The sequence below is a fragment of the Prunus avium genome, chromosome 2 (genome assembly GCF_965620075.1).
Source record: "Prunus avium chromosome 2, drPruAviu1.hap1.1, whole genome shotgun sequence".
Classification (NCBI taxonomy): Eukaryota; Viridiplantae; Streptophyta; class Magnoliopsida; order Rosales; family Rosaceae; genus Prunus; species Prunus avium.
The window spans coordinates 1,384,825-1,408,138 of NC_142285.1; the positions used below are offsets into that span (position 1 = coordinate 1,384,825).

At 38.4% G+C, this 23,314-nt stretch overlaps 1 protein-coding gene across 2 annotated transcripts; it reads left to right on the plus strand.

Annotated features, from left to right (window-relative positions):
* Positions 1-1,945: 1,945 nt before the first annotated feature.
* On the plus strand, positions 1,946-12,001 carry EMB3144 (AAA-type ATPase family protein). 2 transcript variants are annotated; one of them, XM_021966424.2, is made up of 17 exons: positions 1,946-2,457; positions 2,895-3,150; positions 3,760-4,135; positions 4,911-5,169; positions 5,429-5,560; positions 7,301-7,375; positions 7,447-7,572; positions 7,662-7,771; positions 7,862-7,940; positions 8,093-8,230; positions 8,318-8,429; positions 9,648-9,811; positions 9,911-10,016; positions 10,167-10,243; positions 10,762-10,905; positions 10,993-11,138; positions 11,663-12,001. In XM_021966424.2, exons 1-16 carry the CDS (start codon positions 2,206-2,208, stop codon positions 11,134-11,136), a joined length of 2,550 nt encoding a protein of 849 aa, XP_021822116.1. In that variant the 5' UTR covers positions 1,946-2,205; the 3' UTR covers positions 11,137-11,138; positions 11,663-12,001. The 2 variants fall into 2 exon arrangements, with proteins under 2 accessions (XP_021822116.1, XP_021822115.1); XM_021966423.2 differs by having other exon boundaries at positions 1,947-2,457; positions 11,666-12,001.
* The last annotated feature ends 11,313 nt before the right edge of the window (positions 12,002-23,314 follow it).

The following is a 23,314-nucleotide window of genomic DNA, read 5'->3' on the forward strand; positions in this document are numbered from 1 at the left end:
TTTTCGGATAAGATTCTCGGTTGCCACATGTCGATATTTATTATAAAATACAAATTTCAGATTTTAGATAAGATTTTCACCCTCTAAAATTGTGCCACCGTGTTATCTCTATCTTCTAAATCCCTCTATAAAACCAGAGCCTCAACTCAAACCTCTCACACCATATCCTCTCTATCATTTCATTTCTCATATTTTAGATTTCATAGTCCACTCTCAATGTCTTACATGAGGAGGTGCTTGGAGAGGCAAGAGCGAGAAATGAAAGAAAGAAGGCGCAGACAAGCTGAAGAAGAAAGGGAGGAGGAAGAAGATGATGAACAAGTAGCTATAGCAGTGGGTATGCTCCATCTATTAAGCCAAGGCCACCACCTTGGTTCACAAGTTGGTCGTGGCCCGAATGTGGATAGATATAGGCATTCTCGGGGTAGGAATCTTTTGGAAGATTACTTTATCCCAAATTTGTTGTACTATACTGTTGATTTTTGAGGGCGATATAGAATGCAGCCACATTTCAGAATTTTCGGGTTTTTTTTAAATTTTTTTTTACACAAAAAATCGCAGTCGTTGGATTGGAAGAAAAATTATGATCGGATACACCAGGACACGACACGTGGCTTGTAGCCGTTGGAGGAAAGCAGCGCTAACTCCAGGCTGGCGCTAGCACACATGAAGTTCAAATTTTTTTACCGTTGGCGTGTGCACACCACGCGTCAACGGTAAAAAAATTAAATCCCCTGCGCTGATGTCATCGCCCCTCAGGCACGAGCTCGGACTCGTTTTGCCTTTGGGCCTGCTTGATTTGGTGGCCCCCACACACTACCCGGGCTACTTAAGCCCAGTGGAATTGCGAAATGGGGCTCAGGCGCCCTTTTATGAGGGCTAGACCCTGGCTATGGAATTACTCTTAGTAATTTAATAAATAGTTTGATTGTATGGTTCAGTTAATTTTAGCAGGAGTGCTGCTATTTCCACCCACCTGTCCTATTTTCCCACCCACTTTATTTTCAAAATTTTAAAGACAAATTTATCCCTTTATAAAATGACTTTTAAGGACTTAGGACAAAAACATTAAAATCAATTTAAAAAAAGAGAAAAAAAGAGTAAAAAAAACTAAAAAGATTAACCCCACCTCATCCTATCATCTGTCTCTTCGCCTCCACCAGCACACCCCTCCTTATTCTCTATTTTCCCTCTTTGTTTCTTTAATAGTCACCACCCCACAATCAAAAGATACCAAGCAGATCCACCCCCAAATTTTCAGTATTAATAAAATGAAGGGACTTTAACTGAGATTTGAATCAGCCCAGCAATTCTAGGCTCTCAAAGTCTGCACCTCTCAACTGTGTGTGAGAGAGAGAGAGAGAGAGAGATATATATATATATATATATATAAAGAGCAAGAGAGTAGCATCTGGGTTGAGTTGTGTGGCTAGGGTGCTGGGCTGTAGGGGGCGAGTTTGATGGGTGGGGTGTGATGAAATTGGTGGGGAGGGGATCAGGTAAAAGAGAGAGAAATAGTTTTTTTTTTGGAGTATTTTACTTGATGGGTGGAAAGATAATGGGTATTTTAGGAATAATGGTGGATGGAAAGATAAGATTGTGTTTTTTCAAATTTATATGGTGGGTGGGAAAATAGGACATGGGGGTGGAAATAGCAACACTCTTTTAGCAGCACTCAAAAAAAAATCATAACAACCATGAGATGTGGTGTGGTGGTAGCTCACCTCATTCCTTAACCATGAGGTTGGGGGTTCGATCCCCGCCCATGGGAATGGAGCGCATTTCGTGGTCAGCTGTTTACCTCCATTGGGAGAGCTCCCGCGGCGAAAGGAATTAGTTACTACTGTCGGCGGTGGATACCCTTGGGTCTCACCTAAAAATAAAATAAAATAAAATAAAATCATAACGGGCAATAGAACATTCCAAAAACCCCTGCACTTGTTTATTTCCCTTCTTTCCCCTTATCTCCTCACTTCACTTCCCTTCACTTGGTTTGTCACGAAACATCTCCTCCGACATCGTCGTTATTCAAAACCAAGTCTCGACCGAGCATAAGTTTGCGAAGGGCAACTATTATCCTTCATTAGGTCAAGCCGAACCACATTTTCGATCCTTGCCTTGTCTAAGAAGCTTCCAGTGCGCTGGGACAAGACTCTCATTCTTGCGATGAACGAAAAGCCCTGATTCACCCGAAAATTCTCAGTGATGACTTCCTACACGGCTCAAATCAACGTCCTGGGCACTGCGCATGGTTCTTCATTCAAGAGCCCCAATTTCACAACCCCAAGGGCTTTGTTTTTAGGTCAGAGACTGGGCCAAACGTCGCCGTCAAATGGCTTTATGTTTATGACCCCGACATCCAATTTCGTTAGAAGAGTCGGACAGCTTCGCATAGTCAACGAGAAAGTTGAAGATATCGATTTAGGAACAACGAACTCGGTCGTTGGGGCTTTTGAGGTATATATATATATATATTTTTTTTTTTTTCAGATTTTTGTTGCTTGTGTGTCTTTTGGTGATGGGTTGTTGTAGTTTATCTTGTTTGGGTCTGTTTAGGTATTGGGAAATTCACGGGAATATAATTAATGTGAAGAATTAAGAAAGTAATTCGGCTTCATATGCTGTTCTAATCATTGGAAAATAAGGTTTTCATATTTTTTGTTGGCAGTCAATTGTGGTCGTACAACGGTGGTTTTGGTTATGTGTTTGTGGGGGATTTGTATATAGTCTGTTTGGGGATTGGGAAAATGAAGTAAAAGGATGAATCTTAATGGTAAGTTTGATTTCTGCTGGTTTGTTTGAGTTAGAAGACTAATTCAATGAATCTAAAAGGAAAACTTGTTCAATGACAGTTATTTGGATTCTTTTACTTATTAGTTCTTCTTAATTTATAGAAATTGAAGGATGCAGAGAAACAAAGGATAAATGAGTTAGAAGAACTTGAGAACAAGGCGAATATGCAGTTAGAGAGACAGCTTGTCATGGCTTCAAATTGGAGCAGGGCCTTGTTGACTATGCGTGGGAAGTTAAGGGGATCAGAGTGGGATCCTGAGAACTCACACAGGATTGACTTCAGTGACTTTTGGAGACTCCTGAACTCAAATAATGTCCAGTTTATGGAGTACTCAAACTATGGCCAAACAATATCAGGTAGAATTTTTGTTTTCTTATCTAATGCGGTTTAAATTGCGTTCCCGGTCATTGGTACTTTTTCATTTGCTGCTATTTTTCAAATTTAGGCCATTGTTCTCAATTTTCTTCTTCTTTTAATTTCCATGCACTAAAAGTATTTCCTTGCCGTGCTTTTAGTCAATGCAGTTGTTGCTTTCAAATATCTGATGCATTTAATGTTGTATCTTATCCATTAAAAGATGGAGTAAGATGGAGTTCTTTTGCTATTGGGTATTTGCATGTATTATCATGTTTCATTGGGCACAGACTTATGGGCTTCAGTTTCTTTAGATTTTAAGCATTGGTCTTTTCATGTTTTTTATTCTGATTGGAATGTGGTTGTGAATTAGTTTTGCTTTAAATGTTTTTTTTTCATACACCTTGTTCCCTGTGTTTTCTGTTCTTTCTCTTTATAATGAATTTTTGTTTCTTATCAGAAAAATCTGTTGTAACCTCTGAAACACATTTACCTCTTCGGTTCTTTGTCTCTCTGGTGATAGTTGCATATGCCAGCACATTGCCTAGTTTGTAAACGTGTCATCTTTATTCCTTTAAATCATTGCGCTCAATAATGGCCTACTTCTGCAGTGATTCTACCTTACTACAAAGATGAGAAAATGGAAGGAGCGGAAGGAAATTCAAAAAAGGAGGTTATTTTTCGGCGTCATATTGTTGACCGAATGCCAATAGACAGTTGGAATGATGTTTGGCAGAAGTTGCATCAGCAAATAGTAAATGTTGAGGTTCTGAATGTTGATACAGTACCTGCTGAAATCTATTCTACTGTTGCAACTGCAGTCATATGGTCTATGCGGCTTGCGTTGTCTATTGTATTGTATCTCTGGATTGACAACTTGATGCGGCCAATTTATGCAAAGTTAATACCTTGTGATTTAGGAACTCCTAGCAAAAAAACTAGGCAGCCACTCAAGCGTCGTGCACTTGGATCATTAGGCAAGAGCCGGTACGTGGAGAGTAATTTCTTGGTGACATGTTGGATGCTTCATTTTGGTCCGAGTTTGCTTGTGGATAGCTGACAAGATCACCCTTTTTTTAAGGATTATTTTTACTAAATTATTATGGATTAAAAAAATTAGTAAATTTGACTTGAGTTGATGTGCCCCATAAATTTTAGTAACTCTTAAAGTTACTTGGGGTCATTATACATTAAGTTTTCAAGGAAAATTATTTCTGAAACAGCCAAGCTATGCTCACCTCTGTGCTGTCCGTTTGAATCTGATATCTTTTGAGATGGTTTTATAGTTTTATGCTATTATTTGTAGGTAGCCTAATATTCAGAAACTGCGAGGTCGCTTGTTGTTTGGGGCATTGTCAAGCATTTTTGGAATTGGTTTCATATATTATTGATTTATAAAACTCATATAGTTGTTCAAAGCGGGTCTTGGGACAGATTTTTTTCATAGTACATTATGCCCTTCTGTCGTTAGAGTTAGTGGGATGTTTTAATAAGAAGAGTTAGTTGGCTGTTTGACTTACAGGTGTTTTCATTTTGATGGGGAAAATAACTTGGACAATACTTGTTCTGTTTCTGTTTATAAAACAAATTGAGAACATGTCAAGATTCTTTAGATAGTTCAATTTTTCAGAACATGATGTTTGGAGCACCCTGCAAAATTAGAACATGACAATGTGCACAATAATCGTGTATTTAATTGGGGCATCAAATTCTGCTAACAATCACCTTTTCCAGGTCCTAATTATAGTTGCTTTTCCACCAGGGCAAAATTTATATCAGCAGAAGAATCTACTGGCATTACCTTTGATGATTTTGCTGGCCAGGAATATATAAAGCGGGAACTGCAGGAGATTGTTAGAATTTTAAAGAATGATGAAGAGTTTCAAGACAAAGGCATCTATTGCCCAAAAGGTGTACTTCTTCATGGACCTCCAGGAACTGGCAAAACACTTCTGGCTAAAGCTATTGCTGGCGAAGCAGGACTGCCTTTCTTTGCAGCAAATGGCACTGATTTTGTAGAGGTCTGAGCAGATTTTTGAAGTCATGGTTTTGAAATGGAAAGGATTAAATGCCTTTGTAAAACAAAATTTTAAGAGGATGAAACAGCATGTTATTAAAATGCATGTAGATATTTTTAGCATTTACCTGGAACAGTTAGTACGGTACTTTTTTATACTGCCTTCTTAGAGGCATATAACTGGTTGTTGTCTCCATACAGCACAATCAATACTGTGCTGCTTTATTGGTAAAAGAAGATGATCTAACTTAAATTTTCTCCAGATGTTTGTAGGTGTCGCAGCATCTCGTGTCAAGGATTTATTTGCTAGTGCCAGAAAATTCTCACCATCCATTATATTTATTGATGAGATAGATGCCATTGGTAGCAAACGTGGTGGACCTGATATTGGTGGGGTAAGTCTATAGATATTGCTTCCCTCTCTCTCTCTCTCTTCCCCCCCCTCTCCCTTTCTCCGCTTCTCTCTCTCAGTTTTCTTCTTTTTCTTTCCTACGCCTTCATAAAGAAAAGAAGGGGAGATGAAAAATAATGAATTAATGGTTGGCAGTTGCTTTGTTTTTAATTTTATTCTTGTGTGGTCTTACTGCATTAGCCTTGAAAGATAGACAAGGCTTTACAACGGCTTTTCTTGGGTTGTATATTCTTCCAAAGTCTGTTTGTTTTCGTTTTATTTACATTGCCCATGATATACATATTGTTTTGCTATGATTCTGTACCATTGCATGCATTGTGGCATTTCTCTGCTGATAACTCTAGGTAGTGGACATTTAAATTATGATGCATTCTCTGTCTCCAGCCTTCAGGAATTTCTTGTTTTCTGTAATTTTATTAGATTGGGTGCTGCTGTAAGGTACATTTTGGAGTTTTGTCAAATGATGTTAGAAATGTAATATGTTATGGTTTTGTTTTTGGTGAGAGTTGAATCATTTTGGGGTGGACCTCTCATTCACTTTGCCATGTGTGTTGTTTGAGTTTAATAAAATTTTGATTTCCATAAAAAGGACCTTTAATAATGGTACAGGTATGATTGAGATTTATGTACTCTAGATCTTATTATGTGAACAGTGGAAAACGTGACCCCCGCGAACATAATCAGTTTGATTTCAATAAAATATTTTGTTTCTTATGAAAATACAAATCAACATGCAAAAGCTAGGAGTGTACTGATTATAAAAATGTTGGTTTATCTTGTGATTATAGTAGTAGTTAGATTTCATAGAGATGGGCCAGCGGCCCACTACTAGCAACACCAATATTGTCTGCAATTTAACCACCTACAAAGCCTCATAGGTGTGGGGTTTTATCACAAAAGGCCTCGGTGATATTAGTAGTGTAACCATTCATTATATGTTTATTTAGTCAAGTTTCTGATGTGGGACTTATATTCTTCGACACACTCCATCACGTGGGACCACCACATAGTGGGCTACACATGGAGCCAAGTCCACATTGGAGTCAAATATTCAAGCCAACATGTGAACACCATGTATTGGGTAAGGGTAAACATTCAAGCCCAACATGTGAACACAAATGTTGGGTAAGGAATAAGGGGTAAGGGTAAAGGCCTAGTAATTTAGGTCCAGTCAATCAACACCATGTTAAATTTCAGAGACACGGGTCAGCGGCCCACTACTAGCAACACCGATATTATCCCCAACTTAACCACGTATAAAGCCCAGTAGGTGTTATCACAAAAGGCCTCAATGGTATTAGTAGTGTAACCATTCATTATATGTTTATTTAATCAAGTTTCCAATGTGGGACTTATATACTTCAACAATAGTTATCAGGGAAAAATTGCTTTACCCATTTATACAATTTTTTACATTTTTATTTATAAAAAAAATCATCATTTAGCTTCACATTTTTGCAAAAGTTTTATGGGTGCCACGTTTTCAAGTTGCAGTTGCAGATTCAATCATCCAAAAATGTGTGATGGTTTTACCCAAACAGATGTAATTGTCGTTCATTTTATTGGTGCCAAACAGACTTCCAAATAGGCACTCATACATGTTCATTCTTTATGAAGTTGATGAATTAGTTCACTGGTGCCATTTTGAATTTAAGAATCTTTAGTTGATTTCATGATTATAATTCACACCAGCGTTTTTGGTCTCTGCAATTGTCTTATGAAGGGTGGTGCAGAAAGGGAACAAGGCCTGCTTCAGATACTAACAGAGATGGATGGATTTAAAGAGTTTACCTCACAGGTATGTATTTTCTTCCTCCTTGAATTGAAAAGGAAATTTTGTATCTTGGCTGCTAATTTTGTCTTTTTCAGGTGCTAGTTATAGGTGCAACAAATAGATTAGATATCCTTGATCCTGCTCTATTGAGAAAGGGCCGCTTTGACAAGATTATAAGAGTTGGTTTGCCATCAAAGGATGGTAGACTGGCCATATTGAAGGTGTTTTTCTTATTGCTTCTAGCATTAGAAACTCTAGCTTCTGAAATTTGTCTAGTCCTTGCATAACGTTCTACTTTTTATGCCCCTAGGTGCATGCTAGAAATAAATTTTTTCGTTCTGAAGAGGAGAAGGAGGTTCTCCTGCAGGAAATTGCAGAGCTTACGGAGGATTTCACGGGTGCAGAGTTGCAGAACATACTGTAATTTATTCCTAATTGGTAGTTAAAATTTTCAATTCAGTAGCAATAGAGTGATGCACTGATGCTTACATTTTTCCCATCACCTGACAGGAATGAAGCTGGAATTTTGACTGCCAGGAAGGACTTAGATTTCATCGGACGAGAAGAGCTTCTGGAGGCTTTGAAAAGGGTTGGTGGAGTTTTTCCCCATCCAGCTATCCCTTTTTGGGCAATATTATGCACCCCCTGTTCCCGCTCCCCTAACAACATAGCTCGAGTAAACCAATTATATAGACTGGCTTACTGCCTCACATGTTCATGTATTTGTTTATCAATTTGCAGCAAAAGGGCACGTTTGAAACAGGTCAGGAAGATAGTACTGAAATTCCAGAGGAACTAAAACTGAGATTGGCATATCGAGAAGCAGCTGTTGCTGTCCTTGCCTGCTACTTTCCTGATCCATACCACCCTTTCACTGAGGTTAATTGTTCTACTTTGTTTTACTGTGTGTTGCATGTATTTTTGTGTCTACCAACATGCTAATTTCATAGTTTCTATCTTCTTCAGACAGATATAAAATCCATCCGTAGTCAGCCAAATATGCGCTACACTGAAATATCGGGGAAGGTCTTCTCAAGAAAATCGGATTTTGTAAACTCTATAGTGCGTGCATGTGCTCGTAAGTCAAAAAAATTTGTCTTGTTAGCAAGTTTACTTTTGAGAGCTATGTTTGTCTTTCTTGCTCATCATGCTGGAGTTTTTTTATTTTTTTTATTTTTTATAAATATGTTTCTCTTTCACTCATTTGAATATCTTAAAAACGGTTAACCTTGTATCACACAAATATTACAATAACATATGTTCGATCATCCTGTGACATGTTTTCTGTAGACTCTAGCGTTCATGGACCAAGCTCAAGTGCATATGTGAAAACCTGCATTCAAACTGTGTTTTAATTTCTGAAATTTTTTGGTCTTTTTTGGTCCAAAGAGAAGTGTCCGTGGTAAATTGGTAATGCAATAATTAGGAAATTAAAAGAGACTAGTTTTTGATATATCGATTATGAGCCCATCTACTAACCCTGAAAATTAGCAGTCACAGACACACACCCTTGCACTGTCCTGCATCATGAGCAAACCTTTGTAGGCAACCTTCAACCAATCCTAGCAACTATGATTGAACTTGACTAGACAGATTTGCGCTAGGAAATTGCCAATTGCAATATATGCCCTTAAAATTTTTATTAACCAAGTTCTGAGTTTATTGTTTCTTAGGAATCTGGGTTGTATGATTTAAGAGTTGTGTTAGCTTAGCTTTTTTCCCTCATTTGTTGTGGTCATTTAGTATAATTGCTATTAACTTTTTGCCAGAGGAGTTGATAATGAACCCCTTTTTACTTGTTCATTTCAAGTGGACACCACATATGCTGTTATCTCATGTTTCAGAAAAATTGAGGGTTTGATGGGTCTGTAGAAAAACCTGTACAATCTGAGAGGAGATTACAAAGGGTGTTATCTAAGCCCGTGGAGAAGGGTTCCTTAAGTTTATAGAAAGCATTCAAACTACTTGAACTTTACTGCTAAGATTTTAGGGTTAGGATAAACGACAGCCTATTGATATAAAATCAAAGTAGCAACTACAGCTGAATTTAGGCCTGCAGTGACCCCCTGTCTACTGGTTTTGGTCTACATGACTTAAGCATCAGTGCTTTTGATGTTGAACCAGGAGTTGTAAGGCTCACTCCTTGATATGAACCTGATTATTAAGCAATGGTACCTGGATGAATTTATTCTGCTTCTGCTTCTGTTGATTTTTTACTTTTTGGTTTTCTTGTTAAATCTAATCGTACAACTGCAGAAAGGAAGTGATATGGCTTACTGATTGCCCTAATTTGTAGCTAGAGTTATTGAGGAGGAGATGTTTGGAGTTGACAACTTGTGTTGGATCTCTGCAAAGGCCACATTAGAAGCTTCAAGGCTTGCAGAATTTCTTATTCTGCAGACAGGAATGACAGCATATGGGAAAGCATACTACAGGAATCAAAGTGATCTTGTGCCAAATGTATGCTTCATAGATTTGAGTTACATTCTGTATCATTTCAGAAAAAAATACTTTTCTGGAGGACCCAAATAGCTTCAGTAATTTGTGAATTTAAAACAGCTTGCAGCCAAGCTTGAAGCACTTCGAGATGAATATATGCGTTATGCTGAGGACAAATGTTCATCTGTACTAAGGGAGTACCATTCAGCCGTAGAGACAATTACAGGTTATTAATCTGTTTGATTCAATTTAAAATTAAAAAAATAAGTAAGTTGTTGGTTAGACTTTGGTTGTGTGAGAGGTTGAGCTTCCATCCTTAGTCAAGTTGTAATCATGCACTACTTCATGGTTGGCTCAATGCTTTCATGTCATGCAGATATTTTACTTGAAAAGGGAGAGATTAAAGCTGAAGAAATTTGGGACATATATAAAAGGTCTCCTCGGATACCTCAGGTAGATCTTGAACATAGCGTTGGATAGTAATTGCTATGGCCTGCTGTATTTGTTGGCTCGTCTTTTTCAAATGGATAAGTGTTGAATTTCTTAATGTTAACATGATAATTCTGGACATAATTATTTTGAATTAGAGTGAGGTGTCTGAAACTATTTTCTTTCATTTTTTTCGGATGTGCTTTCCTTGTCTTTCCTCTCATTCATCAGTAGTTTATGTTTATTCTAAATTAATGCGGCCGACAATTCAAATGAAAAGCTATCTTTTATTGATCTATATATAAATGTGAGTTCACCCTTCTGCGATTCTTAGTACACTCCTGCTGACCCAATATATCTTTTCCCCGTCAGTGTTGATGATGTAAGATATGTAGAGGAACCTTCATTTATCTAGAAAATGTTCACATCTAATAGAAGTGTTTAAACTTTGGGTCCATGAATAGACGATTATTGAACTTCTATTGCCTTGGCATCTCCAATGATGTGTGCATTTGAAGCATTTCTTCTTGCTCATTCTTCAGCCTGCAGTGAAGCCGGTTGATGAATATGGAGCCCTAATTTACGCTGGGCGATGGGGAATCCATGGGGTCACACTCCCCGGGAGAGTTACATTTTCACCTGGAAATGCTGGATTTTCGACCTTTGGTGCACCCCGCCCTATGGAGGTATCTAGTGAATTATGCTTTACCCGGGTTTTCTATTGCAATGTTTTGTCATCATGCTAGCCAATTGTTGTCTAATTCTTTTTGCAGACCCAACGAGTCAATGATAAAACTTGGAAGCTGATAGATAACATATGGGATGAAAGGGTTCAAGAAATTAAAGCTGAAGCTTCAGCAGAGGTTGAAGAAGACAAAGAGGTCCCACAACTTTTAATGGCCAGCCATTTCTTCTGAAAGTAAGTATCTTTTCTGTATTGGAAATGCTATATCTTTTAATTAATTTTACTTATTATTTCCCTTTTACACTTATCTTGAATGGGCCCCCCTATTAAGAACGGTAAGTTTAGAAAGAAAGAAAAAAATACAACTTTACCGTTTTGTAGTCATATACCTAACTAGAAAATATTTCCTAGGAATGGTTTTTTTGTTGGAAGCCCAACTTTTGTGCACTTTCCATCATTTCACTCTTCTGGCAACATTCACACTTGTACCAGTTATACGTCAGCCCTTCTGCCCATATAGCCTGCGAAATGTAATTCAACTAAGCAATAGTAACATGTTTTAAGATTTATTTCAACCATGCTTTCCTGAGCAGGGATTTTTCGTGAAATCCACTGCACTTAAGGGGTGCAGTACATGCAAGGCACTTTCCTTGGTAAAAGGGTATTTTCCTAGGTTGACGTTCGCAGGGTCCTTGTTTTTAGTGAATCCATTGAGTTCATTTCGCTAACATGTAGAATCTCTGATATCGTTTCCTTAGCAGGAACGTTTCTTGTAAAAAGCCTGTTTTGTGAGATCAGAGGATGGTTGAACACGATTTATCCTCGAGTATATAGGATGGAGTTGGCGGCATTGTCAGATGAATTTCAACGAAGATGACTGTTCTGTGCTATGACGAAAAGCACAGGTAATCATAATCATCATCCGGCAAACTGTAGTTTATAGAACAGGTTATCAAGACATTCAAAGTCATACTAAAAGTAGGGGTTCGAACAAAATTAATTTGTTGATGATACCAGTGTTGGATAAAAGACAAAACGAGGATTATAATGCTGTAGCAAAGAAAAGTGATTATGAAAAGCAGCAGGTTTTGTTTTCAGTGGGTACTGCATGCAGGGCAGTTTTTATTACTTTGAAATGAGTTACCAATACATTCATATGAGCTACAGCTTTACTGAGGAGAAGTAGCTCTAGAATTTATTTCCCAGGGAACAAAAGAGGCTTGTATAGGAAGGAACTGAGGCTTGATGAAGTGTATTAATTCCAAGACTTCCGCTTAATGCACTTTCTTCTCGACCACTCCTATGAGCTCTCTGTATGGGTTAAAAAACTTTTCCTATTTTCTTTTTATAAGAAGCAATAACATTGAACCAGAGAGAGGTCTTGGAAGCCATTGTTTGTGCCCGCTTTCCACAAATTTTTGCTCAGAAAATGCAGTGCATCATCGTTTAAGTTGACAGAAAAAAAAGTTATGCAACAAGACAATAAAAAAGGCTAAATAATGGTGCCACCCATAGTTGGGGCCCATCCAGGACCACCTCATGGTTTAGACAAAAAAAAAAGGCTAAATAATAAAGATCAAGAGCACCATTATTATTGAGGAGTGCTGCTATTTCCACCCCTCTGTCTTATTTTCCCACCCACCTTATCTTCCAACCCATCATGTAAATCTGAAAAAAAACACAATCCTATTTTTCTACCCACCATTATTCCTAAAATGCCATTTTAATTATTAATTCAACCAAGATAAAGTAAAATATTAATGTGCTGCTATTTTCACCCACCTGTCCTATTTTTCCACCCACCTTATAATCAAAGTTTTAAAGACAAATCTACCCCTTTGTAAAATTACTTTTAAGGACTCGGGGAAAAAACCTCAAACTCTCCTTAAAATAAAATAAAATAATAAAATAAGATTTTCATTATGAAAAAAAATCTCTCTCCTTATGTCTCCCCTTCCCAAGCCACCCCCAACCCATCCTTGGAATCTCTACAGCCACCCCTAAGCAACCCTAGCCACCATTCCCCTGCAGCACTTATTTACGAGTCTTGTTCAACAGACTAGGAAACATTTAAGATTGTTGGGCCTTTTGGTAGCTGAACCAAATCTTGAAGGAAAGCTTAAGATGATGTTGCCACCATGAAAGCTTGAAACTTTACTCGATTTTTAAGCAAGACCAAGTCAGGCACAATAAATATAACAAGTAATAAAAGAAAGAAATTTTCATTTTTCTCTTTACTTTCAGGAAGAAAAAATTGCCCACAATTTGAATTTTTTTGAGAAAAATTGAAGCTCACTCTTCTATAATCCAAATTCCTAAGAGGAGGAAGACAATGGAGGCTCTGGTTTGCAAAAAATTGGAGGACCCAACAATACGTATTTTAGAAGAAGGAGCAGAGAAAGCAATAATAATAAAGAAGAGTTATCTAATGAGTGTATAGAGAGGGAATTATGGAGGCTGAAGGGGGTGGGGGAGGGAATGATGGCTAGGCTTGAGGGCTTCAAGGGTTGGGGTGGGTCGGGAAGGTGGGGAGAGAAGGAGAGAGACTTGTTTATATTTTATTTCTATGTTATTTTATTATTAATATTTTACTTTATCTTGGTTGAATTAATAATTAAAATGGCATTTTAGGAATAATGGTGGGTGGAAAAATAGGATTGTGTTTTTTTCAAATTTACATGATGGGTTGGAAGATAAGGTGGGTGGGAAAATAAGACAGAGGGGTGGAAATAGCACCACTCTAATAAAATAACATAGAAATAAAATAGAGACATCTGCGTACCACATAATAACCAAACCCAACATCTCTCATATACACAAGCTTAGAGACATCTGAATAAATTACAGCAATCATGTGTACATATATAATCCCATTCTTTGGAGGTGAAGTCTGCTGGGCAAGAATTCAAGCATCTCTCGTAGCAAGGAGTAGTAAGCACCAAAATATTGAGGCGCGCGGCATCATGGGGTTGGAGGGAGAGGAGGGAGGAGGAGAGGAATTGGTCTAGCCATTTCAATTTGCAAAACTATAATAATAACCAATATCAAACTCATGCTCTTCCAATCCATGATTGATAATTCCTCAGGAGTTTTGCCTTTTTTTTTTCTTTTTTTTTCAGCTGAACCCAAACCTGTTATTTATAAGTGCATATGAGTCCTTAATTATCTTATTAGAGAAGAAAAATTAAAAATTAAAAATGTTTGACAATCGTACATGACTCTTGGAAAGCAATACTAGCTATTAAACGGTCGATAATAATTGAGATTTTCTATTTAAACCCCACATTTCTCTTAGTTCACCCCATCTTTTAATTTAAATTTTCACAATTTCTAAGAAAACCCCACTATCTTCCCAAACTATCCTTAAATACACCCCAAACTGAAAAAATAAGAAATAAAAGAGATTTTCTATTTAAACCCCACAATTTTCTTTGTTCCTAGCAAAAAAACACACAAACAAATGGAACCCCAAACCCAAAATTTAATACTTTCGAGAGAAAGAGAACAACTTTACCTCTCTCCAAGTAGAGGAGTTTGTCCTGATCTGATCCAATTTATACTTTACCTCTGTCCTGATCCAATTTAAATAGGATGTAGAGGAGTTTGTATTTTTCTAAAACTTAATATAAAGAGTGGTGGGGTGTGTGGGTTGTGTGTATAGATGTACTAGGGTTAATTATTAAGTTGGATGACATTTTTTGTCTTTTTACACAATAATAAAACTTATTGCTTAATGATTTAAGTATTGGGGGTGAACAAAGAGAAATGCGGGGTTTAAATAGAAAATATCCAATAATTTGAGGCAAGTCTTGGCTCCAAATTTCATAGGTTAACATTCTAATATATACAGTATAGTACTTGAATTCATAAGAAAACGTGTTATACTTAACCATTGTTGGCCCAGAGAAGAGACTAAATCAGGGATTTGCATTGGATCTGCCTACTGACTATTTTTTGAACCCAGGCAAAATCTTCGTCGGCTTAAGTTTTTACTGAATTAAAAAATTCGCCGGCATTAATCCATTCTAATCCCAACGGAAAAGTATAGCTGGCTTGCGTTTTTCAAAATAATAGTATAGCCGCACGGCTATACCCCCTTTTAATATTTATTCAAACTAATAATATCGCCGTACGGCTATACTGTATTTTTTTAATATTTATTCAGAATAATAATATAGCCAAGCGCTATACTCCGTGGATTTTTAAATATTAATATTTTTTTCAAATCAGTTATACTCAACTTTTTAATATTTATTCAAATTAATTACGTGTTTTTTTTTTCAAAATATTTGTATGGTCGCCCGGCGATACTCCGTTTTTTTATATTCAAATTAATAGTATAAACGAACGGCTATACTCCGTTTTTAATATTTATTCAGATTAACAGTATAGCAGCCCGGATATACGCTGGTTTTCAAAAAAAAAAAATCAAATTGACAATATAGCCGGCCGGCTAGACCCCATTTTTTAATATTTTGTCAAATTAATAGTATAGCACTCCTGTTTTTTTTTTAAAATTTTTATTCAGTTTAATAGTATAGCCGAGCGGTTATACTCCGAGTTTTTTTTTTCAAAATAATAGTATAGCCGCCCGGCTATACGCCGTTTTTATTTTTATTCACATTAATCGTATGGCCGGGCGGCTATACTCTGCTTTTCAAACACAAATTCAAATTGATAGTATAGGCGCCCGGCTATACTCCATTTTAAATATTTATTTAAATTAATAGCATAGCACTCCCGTTTTTTTTGAAATTTTCATTCAATTTTCGGCTAAACTCTGTGTTTTTTTTTTCAAAATAATGGTATAGCCGCCCGGCTATATTCCTTTTTTATTTTTATTCAAATTAATAGTATACCCGTACGGCTATACGCCGTTTAAAAATATTTATTCATATTAATAGTATTTATTTTAATTTTTTTTCAAAATAATAGTATAGCCACCTCTATACGCCCTTTTTTACATTTATTCAAATTAATAGTTTAGCCGCTCGGCTATACTCCTTATTTTATATATATATTTATTCATATTAATAGTTTAGTATAAATAATTTAGTATTTTCCATTTAATACATGTATAATACTTCACGGTATTTTTTCCATGGTTTGTATCCTTATATTTTCCCGTTAAATACTCGTATTATACACCTTTGTATGCATTTTTCAATAATAATTCCATTTTCCGTACACGTCTTAAAGACTCCGTAAAATACAAGTTTTTTGTATAAAAAGAAAACATAAAATACCCGTATGTACGTATTTTTCATGTTTAATACACCATTTTTTTACAAAATTTTCAATAATACACACAAATTTAACATATTATACACATAATTTCAACATATTATTGAATGAAAATAATTTACATTAAAATATTAAAATAAATTATTGTAAAATATTACATAACGGCAAAAATTTTCAATTGTAACTTGCCAAAATTATCATTTTTCTAATAAATAGTACGACAGCGCAGCTATAATAGGTCTTTTTTTTTAATAAATAGTATAGTCGCGCAGCTACACTATGTTTTTTTAATATTTATTCAAACTTTTTTTTTTGGTCCATTTAAGTTTTAAATAAATAAGAGTAGTTTAGAGCATTATCCATTACTCGTAGGCCATTACCCAAGTCTCTATTGTCCTCTTTTGATATTTTTACTTTTCTAGAATTATTATTCCTATAAAGAATCAAGTAATTTTCTATTTAATACTTGTATTATATACACGTACGTATTTCTCAATAATACTTCATTTTTATTAACAGTTTGAGACTATTGTAATCATTGTCCATGTCCCTTAGTCCGCCCATATTCTATGATTTTATTTTCTGTACTTTTTTTTCTTTTGACAAAATTTTAAAAGCAAACATTAAATAAGCGATATTTTTTGGACAAATCCGTTGAGTGTACAATGAATGTTATATCATTTCATTGCCGTAATATTGTAGTATTCTATAATGACGGTATCTATGAGTTCTAAATTATTCAATTTTCAATTTAAATTTCCTCGTTTAGAACTTGAGATGGAGCTAGCTGTCTCTATCTCTCCACAACTTTCACTCTCATTGGCTTTTGTCACATTGAAATTAAGTTTGAAACCCCTATTCAACTATTTCTCAACAACTATAGCAAAAGCTATACATGCATACATAAACAAAAAGAATCAAGTCGACCTACCAAAACAAACGTGGTAGGGTTTTGGATTTTCTTTTCCATTTCTTTTTTGCACTTTGTTTCTTTTTTCATAATGAATTTTTATGTTGGTAGTTAACTCATGCTGAAGACGCCTTAGCTAATTGAAGAGAGGTTTGCTTTTTTAAGCCTCTAGTTCTGCATGATCAGCCATGCATTGGTTCGATCCAAGCTCTTGGGTTCATAGGGTGCCACGTTTTCTACAGGTGGGCCAATATATCATATGTGTAGGACACCTCTTGACCTTGCCTTAACTGAAACCCTTATCTCTTGCTTCCAATAATTAATCATGATGAGGAGGTGAAAAATGTTTAAAACATGCAAATTTTTTTCTTATTTTGGTTCGGATTATGGATTAATAAACACGTCATTAAACTTATATATTAGTAATAAATATTCTTTAGCCCACAGTACAAGTAATAGAGATTTATTATGAACCTCACTTGATTTTGTGTTACATTATATTTTCTATTTCTTAGTCAATTTTATTTTTAGAAATTGGAAGCATGGACGACAAAACAACGACGTCACGCCCTTCATTTCCTATCGCAGTGGACCTCAGTCCCGTTGGCAAGGTGAAGGGAGCATGTTTTTAAGGCCAGACTATAACGAGGGGCAAGTTATAAGGGGTAAGTTATAAGGGGTTCACTTTATAGCCATCAAATCAATCCAAGGGCTAGGGAGAATTGAGATAAAGTTTTACAATCGGGTAGGTGAGGAACCCAAACCCGAATTTAATACCCAGCATTGAAGTTGGTCAAAAAAAAATAAAGCAAGTTTGAAGTTTGAATAGAAAAAACACATAGCTCTGAGAAACCACTAAGCTCTAAACAAACGACGGTTGAAGGCCACTCTTAACGACAGTTGAAGGCAACGGTTGAATGCAACTCCATTCTCTAAACCCTAAAAAAGTACTTTGAGTGGAAGGGGCAAAGGCGTGAAGGTTGTGTGTTGCTTTGGTCTCTAAAGATGGGGGTGTTTTGTTTTTCCACAGGATTGTCATTTAATTTAAAAATTCACTAAATTATGATAGAACTGTGGTGGACTTTGTATTTCCTTCATGTTTACTTGTATTTTGTATCTGGCTTTTACATCTGAATTTTGATGTGAAACTAATCACGACGGCAAGTGCTTTGTATTTGGAATGATATTTGTTTTACTTGTGAAACCTTTTCAGTTTTTTTTAAGGTTGAAGCGGTTATAGTAAGTAGCACCTATAAAAAGCATTTTTCGACTCTCTGTTGCACATGATGAATTAAGTAGGACGATGAGTTGGGTTGTCAAATGAGTTTAAGGCTTTTGATAATGTTATTGAATGATGAAACCATATTGGAGGATATATGAGTTGGAGCCTAATTAAACTGGGATTGGGCAGTTTGATGCTCATGCGAATGTAGATCAACCAAGTAGTCATTGAGGATTGATGATGATGGTGACATTGATATTTTTTTTCTCCAATTGGAACAACAAGAATCCAACTGATCGCCTTTTTATTGTCTCTTGCCTTATCGCTACTCTAATTGGAATTTTGACTATAGCCTACATGTGGATTGCCATAGTAGCATGTCCAATGAAACAGGTGATATTTGTGATTTAGGTCTATTCAGAAGGTTGACTCTATCCCCTCTTCATGTCTGGTGGATTTTTGAGCTCCATTAATGAGATGGCATCTTCAGTATGTGCAACTGTTAAGAGTCAGAGCAACAAAAACGATGTAATGTTAAGTAACCTAGTAAGAGGATATCAGAATTTCACATTTCTGATGTCTTGCACATGATAGGTGTGGGAGCAAATTTCCTCCCACGAGAATATTCCGTTGAAAGATTCCCCTTTCTTCTTCGCCGCCTCTTTCTCCCTGCAAAATAAATCGGATAAGAGGACCACACCTGGGGGGTGTTGGCCAAAGGCCCTCCGATGCCTAAGTTAGTTCAATTAATTTAGGGAAAAATCAATAGCTAAATAGGGTACGGAGATATATATGTAAGGTGTAAACCGGGTGGCCGGAGCCTTATGTAAAAGAGAGAGAGAGAGAGAGAGAGAGAGAGAGAGAGAGAGAGAGAGAGAGAGAGACCGAGAGAGAGAGAGAGAGGAGGTGGCTAGGATTTGTGAAGGGAAGAGCTCTCTAGAGTTTTAGTAGAAATTCTGACGTACCTCATTCCTTGTGCGTGGCCAAGTATTTATAGGGGGCCTTGACGAGGTTGGTGAGGTAGGTGGGGTTGGTGAGGTTGGTGTATTTAGGGATTTGATTAATTAGGGATTTAATCAAATCCCTAATGGTGGTAGGTGAGGTTGGTGGGGTTGGTGTATTTAGGGATTTGATTAATTAGGGAGATTAATCAAATCCCTAATTGTGGTAGGTAGGTGATTAATTCCCAATCTGATTAGGTAATTCCTCATTTAATTGGGAAATGTGGTAGGAATAAAATCGGTTTTTAACTTAATTAGGTATTTCTCAATTTAATTGGATAACCCCCAATTAAATTGAATAACCCCCAATTAGGTTCAGTAATTCCCAATTAGGTCAAATAATCCCCAAATGGAAGGAATTATTCGACCTAGGGTTCTGATTTAATTTGGTTTCCACAAATGCCCCCCAACTTCTGCATGGCGCGTGGTGGCATGTAGGAGATGTAGATCATCTGTTGGGCTGTCCAGCTGTAACTGGGCTTCCTTCCTGGATTTGGGCTCCCAATAGAAGTGGGCTTTTGACTGTTCTTGGAGTTGGGTTCCCAGTAGGAATGAGCTTGCAATTCCTTCTTGACCTAGGATGCCCAACTTGTATAAATGCATGGCTTTTCTTCACTCTTCTTCACATCGCAAACTTAACTTCTCTACTTTCTAGCTTGAGAGAGATCTTGGAGAATTTGTACTGCTTGTCGAAGAGAGGAGTCGCCGTGCATCCCAAGATAAGTCGAGCTTGTATATTTCTTTTTCTTCATCTTTTCTTGTTGTTTGCTTTGAGGATCAACTAGGGGAAGCCCGGCTAGTTGTCGTCGTGACAGGCGACGGCTGGTAGTGGGCGGCAGCTGTGGTAGAGTAGGTGCATGTAGGTGGACCAGCTATTGCCTATCGTCGCAGGTCTGGGCTGAAGCATGCTTGGTCTCATGCGTTGCGGGCCTCGTCTGCTGGGCGAGTATCGGGAGGAAGTTGGTGGTCTGCCCCCTGTCCAGGATGTTTGAGAGATGGAAGTAGAATGGTCCAAACTCTGATGATCTACCCAAAGAAAGGCTGATGTCAAGTCTTCAAGAAATGGAGTTGCGACTTCGCGTGCGAATGATGTGTCTCCGTTGAGGAAGAAGCCAAAGCTCCCTTATACTGAGAAGACTCAAGTAGGAGCTGTTCCCCCGTCATCTGCTAAGGTTAAACATCTCGTTGGTGCAGATAACAGGAAGGTTGGTGGTATGCGCAGTGCTCGGGATGTTCTACTCAAGCCTCCTTCTGATAAGCTTGGAAATCGTGATCTGCTCCGTGACGTGGTCCGCTCGCAAACTAGTTCACCTGCCCAACTCTCGCGATCTAGTTGTTGAGTCACGAGTAGTCGAGCGTAGAGTTGATTCAGCATCGTCGACTCCTTTGGGGGTGAGGATGGCGGCGGCTGAGAAGACGAGAAAGTCATATGTCCAGGTGAAGAATTCTTTTACAATGTCAGTAGTTGATCCCAAGGTGGAAAAGTCCAACCTTGCAGGGGGTGCAGGTGTGTTTGATCTGCTGAAGATGAACCGTCTATCAAGTCCGTCTGCTTGCTTCAAGCTAGTTGATCATATCCATCAGGCTGGTGATCTTGACACAGTCTCAAGTCTTTCCTTGGAAAAACAAAGGGAAGCAACATTTCATCTGCTTCAAAAAAGAATAGATTTTGCTGTTGAAACTATCCGAAACTCGTCTGCTGTTGCCCCCTCTTCTGCTGCTGACTTGGTTAGTCGAAAAGATGCCTACTTTCGTCTTGAGCACAAGAATGCTGACGTCTCCTTTAGTTATGACAAGCTTCTAGCTAGATTTGGGGCATATCATAAGTCTGTTGAAAAGTCCAAGTTCGAAGTTACCATGAATGCGTACAAGTTGGCCTACTTAGACTGTTTAAATAGAAATGATCCCTTCTATGCCATTGGAGATGGAGACATCGAGATGCTCTGTTCTGACTTGCTCCATGTGAAAAGTGAGCAGGTTAATGCTGTGAACATGGAAGGAGCTGAAGAGCAGGCGGCCAAAGAGGCAGTAGCTGAAGAGGATGAAGCAGAGGAGGATGCAGCAGATGAGGTAGTGGCAGACGTCGCGGATCCAGCAGGTGGAGCTGCTGAGAACGTGGCTGATCTGGCGGACGCCGAAGAGGCTGTAGACCAAAGAGGGTGTAGATCAAGGATCTCATGCTGGCGTCTCAAAGTAAATGAAGACTCCTTTATTTCTTTTCACCTTGTAATCTGCTTTCTTGTTTAGAATAATTAGTATTGTCTGACCATCTTCTTTTTGTTGAACTTGGTAAGTGCCAGGGTCCCCCTTGAGGGACTCCGGGCATGCTCTGCATATCCTGTAGGATGTTTTCCCTTAGGAAATAGGCGAGGGCCAGGGTCCCCCTTGAGGGACTCCGGGCGTGTTCTGCGTATCTCGTAGGATGTTCTTCCCTTAAGAAATTAGCGAGGGCCAGGGTCCCCCTTGAGGGACTCTGGGCGTGTTCTGCACATCCCGTAGGATGTTTTGGTCGTTGCCCTACGTCTCCCGAAGGACGCTGCTTATGGGCAACTATGTGACTATCCTGCCTCCCTTAGGAAACGGATAGGAACCTGGATACTTCCCGCAGGAGGCATGAAGACCTCCTTTTAAGAAATTCCTGGCGCACCCTGTCTCTCCCTTAGGAAGCTTCTTGGCGGGCTGCGTCTCCCGAAGGACGCTTCTGGTTGTCGCCCTACGTCTCCCGAAGGACGCTGCTTATGGGCAACCGTATTTTGTTGTGGCACATTCTGGAATTTGCCGTAGTTGCTTCTCTTCTTCAGAAATGTACAGGGCTCAGACATCTGCTTGTTTATGCATTGTGAGTCATTGTCGGTAACTGGTGATTGTGGGCAGCCAAGCTGACATATGATGTTTCTTTAGATGAATCGTTCCACATCGGCTCTTTAGTAGAGGATAGAGCTTCGGCCTCGATCCATTTAGTAAAGTAGTCGGTGTCAACGATCATCATGTCCTTCTTGACAGGCGTCGGTGGCAAGGAACCCACTAGATCAATGGCCCATTGCATGAATGGCCATGGACTGTTTTGCGGATGGTAGACTTCGGCAGACAAGTTAGGAATTGGCTTGTATCGCTGGCAGCGATCACATTTCTTGACATATTCGGTGGAGTCGTGGCGCATGGTAGGCCAGAAGTAGCCTATCTTTAGAGCTTTCTGGGCGAGTGATTTGCCCCCAGAGTGGTTGCCACACTCGCCGTCGTGAATTTGAAAAGAACCTCAAGTGTTTGAGGGTATTTTATGCAGGTGAGATGAGGCCCGGAGTATGATCTGTAATGAGCTTGTTGCAGTGCATATAGTATCTCGCGGCCCTCTGCTGGATTTTTCTGGCTTCGGACTTGTCCGTTGGTAGAGTTCCATTCATCAAGTAGTCGATGATGGGGTCTTGCCAACTGGGATCCTCGTTGATCTGCATTGTGTTGATCGACTCTGTTTCTTCGATGCTTAACTGGTCAAGGTGTTCAACGGGATGGAGCGTCTGAACTGGGATACCTGTTGGATGGTGAAGGTTGGAAACGCCTTCAATAGCTCTTAGACTTTGTCAAGGTACAAGATCATCCTTGGGTGCTTCGCCATGTATTCACCTGACGCTTGATTCGTGATCAACTGGGAATCTGAGTAGATGGCTAGCTTCTTGATAGCTAGCTCCTTCACCAAGCGCAGGCCAGCGAGTAATGCCTCGTATTTTGCCTCGTTATTCAAGGCCGGGAAACCAAGCGTGATTGCTTGCTCCACTAGGGTTCCATCTGGGGTGATGATGATGACACCTGCTCCTGCTCCTTTTTGGTTCGACGCTCCGTCTACGCGTAATTGCCACATGTCTATAGGTTGGCCAGGTTCGGCGGAGGTGCCGCTGCTTTTGACCTTTCCTTTTTACTGTTGACCAGCTTCTCTTCATCGGCTGATGGGGTGAATTCTGCCACGAAGTCTGCTAAGGCCGGGGCTTTTATTGCAGTTTTTGGCCGGTAGAGGAGGTCATACTGGCTTAGTTCTATA

What these genes read in the sequence shown, in the direction of transcription:
- EMB3144 (XM_021966424.2), top strand. Translation starts at nt 2,206, where the DNA reads ATGACTTCCTACACGGCTCAAATCAACGTCCTGGGCACTGCGCATGGT. An exon ending in TTAAAGAGTTTACCTCACAG is followed by an intron (nt 7,376 to 7,446) that starts GTATGTATTTTC and finishes TGTCTTTTTCAG; the next exon opens with GTGCTAGTTATAGGTGCAAC. An exon ending in GTGCACCCCGCCCTATGGAG is followed by an intron (nt 10,906 to 10,992) that starts GTATCTAGTGAA and finishes TTCTTTTTGCAG; the next exon opens with ACCCAACGAGTCAATGATAA.